At 44.8% G+C, this 5,000-nt stretch overlaps 1 protein-coding gene across 7 annotated transcripts in view; it reads left to right on the top strand.

Moving 5' to 3' along the window:
- LOC122263035 (transcription factor pangolin) overlaps positions 1–5,000 on the top strand; it is a 395,888-nt gene that overhangs the window by 31,057 nt on the left and 359,831 nt on the right. For all 7 annotated transcript variants that reach the window (XM_086546576.1, XM_086546577.1, XM_086546574.1 and 4 more), the window contains exons 2-3: positions 168–261; positions 3,095–3,174. In XM_086546576.1, the coding sequence (XP_086402702.1) occupies positions 168–261; positions 3,095–3,174 (174 nt within the window). The remainder of the gene's footprint in view (positions 1–167; positions 262–3,094; positions 3,175–5,000) is intronic.

A 5,000-nucleotide genomic window follows, 5' to 3' on the forward strand; every position in this document is an offset into this window, starting at 1 on the left:
CACCCCTTATGAATTGCAATTTACATGGAGTTAGAAAAAATTATATTTAGATTTAGAATTAGTGTGTGTGTTTGAGAGAGAGAGAGAGAGAGAGAGAGAGAGAGAGAGAGAGAGAGAAAGTGAAAAAGAGAAAATATAATTAATCCTTCGTCGTTTTCCTCCCACAGGATAAGAGTACGCATGTGCCCTCCTCCTCCTCCTTCGCCAGCGCCTCAAAGAGTGATGGACGCCTCCCAGAGACTTCACCCTTCGGACTCTTCGGTAAGTTGCAAGCATCTTCTTCGGCCCCTCCTTCCTCCTTTATTTCTCTTTTTATTTGTTTCCCTCTCCCCCACCCATATCTCCATCTCTCTCTCTCTAACTCTCTCTATCTCTCTGTCTGTCTGTCTGTCTGTCTGTCTTCTTCTTCCTTTTATTTTTCTTCTTTTTTTTATTCGACCAATATTTATCTTCCTCTTGTTCTTCGTACTCTTATATTTTCTTTTTGACTCTAGAGGAACTTTTTACGCCTTCAATATTAAAAAAAAAACAATTCTAAGGCCTATGTTTTTTTAAAGCCTTCACTTTTTGGCGACATTATCTACCTATTTAGCTTATTTTTCATAATTGTGGCTAAGAAAAGAAAAAAAAAGATCATTAAAGTGGCGCACTAACGGACGCGGAGCAAACGTTGGTGTAGAATGGCTGTTACGTCGTTGAAGGCGACCCTTGTCTGAGCTCACGGGGGTTGGAATGGGGGTTAAGGGGTAGAGGTGGTGGGGAGGGGGTAGGAGAGGGTGAGGGTGATGGGTAGGGTGTGAAAGTGGGCCTTGTCCTCTTGTGACCACACACATAAGTACATCGTTTCCGCGTTCCGTTCAGAGTAGAGATGCAGTTCATGTTAGATGTATATATATATATATATACTCTCCTCCTCGTGACTTTCTTTTGGATCATCATATTTAATGTTGTCCGTTATCCCCCTTATCCCTTATCCATGTCTCTACCCCTACCCTTACCCTTACCCTTACCCTTACCCTTACCCTAAACCCCGTTCTCCTACCCTTTGACTCTATCACCACCACACGCGCTTCTTTCATCACTTTTTTTCTCACCATAACACTGACTGATACACAAAAATCTTATGCATCAGTCAGGAGTCGATTCGCCGGCTTCCGTAATAACAGTGGAATAAAAGTTGCCTTGTAGATTTTATCATCTTATCGCCACCTAAGGGAGATACAGGGAGAAGGAGAAGGAGAAGGAGAAGGAGAGTAAAGGCGTGAGAGAAAAAGAGAAGAGGGAAAGAAGGGGATAGAAGAGGAGAAGAGAGGGAAAGGCGGGGAGAGAGAGAGAGAGAGAGAGAGAGAGAGAGAGAGAGAGAGAGAGAGAGAGAGAGAGAGAGAGAGAGAGAGAGAGAGAGAGGGAATGAGAGACGCAGGTTGACAGATTTACTGAGAGAAAGAGGGACAGGGGAAAGAGGTTGAAGGTAGACAGACAGATCACTGAAAGCACCAAAGGACAAAAAAAGGGATGAAAACAAGAAGACCACAGAGTCTTATGTCACCTTAGACAGAGGTCACATCTAAGACAACCCGCTTGCCATGCCTGGTCTCTCGATGCCGTGCTCAGAGTAAGCTTCTAATTGAGTGAATCCGCGGCCAGTACACAGCACGTTAGAGAAGGCGAAGATGGATGGTTCTCCCTTTAAGATGGTGTTGCTTCTCCCTAAGCCTCTCCGTGTCCTTCTCCTTTTCTACCTTCTTTCTTCTTCTTCTTGATCTTCTTCTTCTACTACTGCTACTACTACAACTACTACTGCTACAACTACTACTGCTACTTGTCTGCTCCTTCTCCTTTACCACCTATTCCTCCTTCTCCTCTTCCTCCTCTTCCTCCTCCTTCTCCTCCTCCTCCTCCTCCACCTCCTGTTCCTCTTCCTCCTCCACCACCACCACCACCACCACCTCCTGTTCCTCTTCCTCCTCCTGTTCCTCCTCCTCCTCCTCCTCCTCCTCCTCCTCCTCCTCCTCCTCCTCCTCCCCTCCCCTCCCCCTCCCCTCCACCTCTTCCTCCTCCTCTTCCTCCTCCTTTGCCTTTTCCCTTGACTGGGCCAAAGGATTAGAAGGGGAGGGCATAATGGAGCAGAGGAATGGGAGAAGGAGAAGAAGAAGGATCAGGATAAGGCAAAGGGGAGAGAACGTTATGGACCACCGGAGTAGGAAAGGGAGAAAGGAAAGGGAGAAAGGAAAGGGAGAACTGAGGGGGGGGGCGAATGGGTTATGACTAATATGCAACAGCGGACGCACTCCTGCAAGTGAGTTGTCGTTGCTGTCCTCACGAGACAATGGTGGCTGCTTGGACTCCCAACAGCACGCGAGAGCCACAACACGCGGCAAAAATTCCGGAGAAACTTTTTCCTTTGCAAAACTGACTCTCGGCTTGTACGCGGGTGCCGGTGTGCATGTGTCTCTCGCCTTTCCTTGTTTTGTTTTTTTTTACTCTATGACTTCCTCTTATCTTTCCTCTGTTCTCTCTCTCTCTCTCTCTCTCTCTCTCTCTCTCTCTCTCTCTCTCTCTCTCTCTCTCTCTCTCTCTCTCTCTCTCTCTCTCTCTCTCTCTCTCTCTCTCTCTCTCTCTCTCTCTCTCTCTCTTTCACCTCTCTTCTCACCTGCTCCATGGCCCTTCCCCTCTCTCTCTCTTCCTCTTTTCCTCTGCCCCCTTTCTTTATCTCCCTCTCGCCTCCTATCTCCCCTTTGCCTCTCCCTCTATCCCTCCCTTCCCCCCTTCTCCCGCTCTCCTCCTTTTTATATAGACAAGCGTGAAATCGGAAGCACTAATAAGTAAAGCAAATCACATGGAGATTATTAATATGTTCCGAGATTATCCTTTAAACCTTTTTGGAAGCACCGTCAAAAAAAAAATAATAATATATATATAATACTAATAATAATAGCTATGCAATTTATTCCTAGCTTAGTTTATAAACTTGAACACATAATTATTTACAATTCAATTTATCTCTATTTGATTTATAGTCGCAAGCACATTTTTATTTCCCATTCATGTTCATAAAATGTTTGTCTTCTTGGAAATAATACAGATATTCCCCCAGGAGCGTCGGCATGGGGCGCGGATCGCTTGGGTTACTTGTCACCGTTTGCCTACGCTTACACCAACGGCACTTCGGCAATGGTGAGTACCTGGCTTCGTTGATTAAGCTGTTGCGTGGTTGCTATTTGCTACATGTGGTAGGGGTGAGTTTGTGTGTGAGATGTAGTATAGTGTTTTTTTTTTAGATTATTATTATTATTATTATTTTGAGATTTGTAGTTGTATTATTTTTATCGTCGTTATTTTTTATATATATATGTGTGTGTGTGTGTGTGTGTGTGTGTGTGTGTGTGTGTGTGTGTGTGTGTGTGTGTGTGTGTGTGTGTGTGTGTGTGTGTGTGTGTGTGTGTGTGTTTGTGTTTGTATGTATGTATGTATATATGCATGTGTGTACATATATATATATATATATATATATATATATATATATATATATATATATATATATATTTATGTGTGTGTGTGTGTGTTTGTATGTATGTATGTATGTATGTATGTATGTATGTATGTATGTATATATGCATGTGTGTACATGTATATATGTGTGTGTGTGTGTGTGTGTGTGTGTGTGTGTGTGTGTGTGTGTGTGTGTGTGTGTGTGTGTGTGTGTGTGTGTGTGTGTGTGTGTGTGTGTGTGTGTGTGTGTGCTTGTGTTGATTTTTTGTGCACGTAGCCCCTTTTTAAGCATGACAGATCGCTCGCAGAATCTCCATTGGCTCAGAAGAAACTCGGATGTGCCGTGTAATTTTGCAAATGATAGAACTCTTACCGCAACACGTGCTACGTGGTTGATGTTTTAGCTTACAAGATGAATTACTAAGTATCAAGTTAAGTTGAAAAGAATACATAAACACGTATGGACTGAAAGAACATACGTAAAGTCTATTAATAAAAGATTAAGAAATTCACATTTTGCATTCACGACGCGCATGCTTTCGTGACAAGTAAGACACGTAATAAAGACGGTTATTTCTGTTGTCGTTGTTTTTCTTCGGATATCGGGTTTTTGGATGATATTTATTCGCAATTCATTCTCTGGCTTCAAAAAAATGTTTTCTTTCTTTGTTTGGGGGGCGGGTGTCACTTCTTATTTTAGGGGGTGGGGGGCAGGGCGGTCTTCATTTTCCTTTATTTATTGATATTTTTTTCTTTTGTGGTAGGGGATTTCCCCATTTTTTTACTGTTTGTATGTACGCCAGTGTCCGCAAAGCTTATCTGCGATGTGACCTTTGTCACTGATAAGGTTATTGCGGTTTGTTGGCCTGGTTTGTGCAGTGTGGGGTGGGAGTAAGGGGGATAGAGATAATAAAAGAGAGATGAAAAAAGAGAGAGCGAGAGAAAACGGTAACATATGTGAAAAGGAGGGCGAATGGAACGAGAGAGAGAGAGAGAGAGAGAGAGAGAGAGAGAGAGAGAGAGAGAGAGAGAGAGAGAGAGAGAGAGAGAGAGAGAGAGAGAGAGAAATCTACCCTCGTAACCTGGGTTTGATTTCTTGCAGGACGTTCGCTCCAAAGTCTAAAGGGTACAGTTTCTCGTTCTCAGAAGGGCTTGTTGGAAGGGGCGTGTAGGGGAGGAAATAGGAGGCTAGGGTCCCGGGGGAGGGTCCCGGGGGAGGGGGGGGTCCCGGGGGAGCCTTCACCTGATGGACACAACCCACCAATTGGTCCCCCGAGGCGATGCGTCCATCACGGGCCAGGTGGTGGCGGGAGGGAGGAGGGAGGAGGGAAGGAGGAGGGAGGTAGGATGACCTGCGCGGGGCTGGAACGGCGAGTCCTGGCGAGTTTGGGTTGCGTGCGGGCGTGTGCGTCGGGTTGTGGGTTTGGAAATTCACTTAGGAATGAATGTATGCTTGTGTGTAACGCATCTATAGAGAAATGCTTGCATTTGTGCGCGCGCGCGTGTTCCTG

This window comes from Penaeus japonicus, unplaced genomic scaffold, assembly GCF_977035675.1.
Source record: "Penaeus japonicus unplaced genomic scaffold, GWHDUDI00000001_assembly GWHDUDI00000018, whole genome shotgun sequence".
Lineage (NCBI taxonomy): Eukaryota > Metazoa > Arthropoda > Malacostraca > Decapoda > Penaeidae > Penaeus > Penaeus japonicus.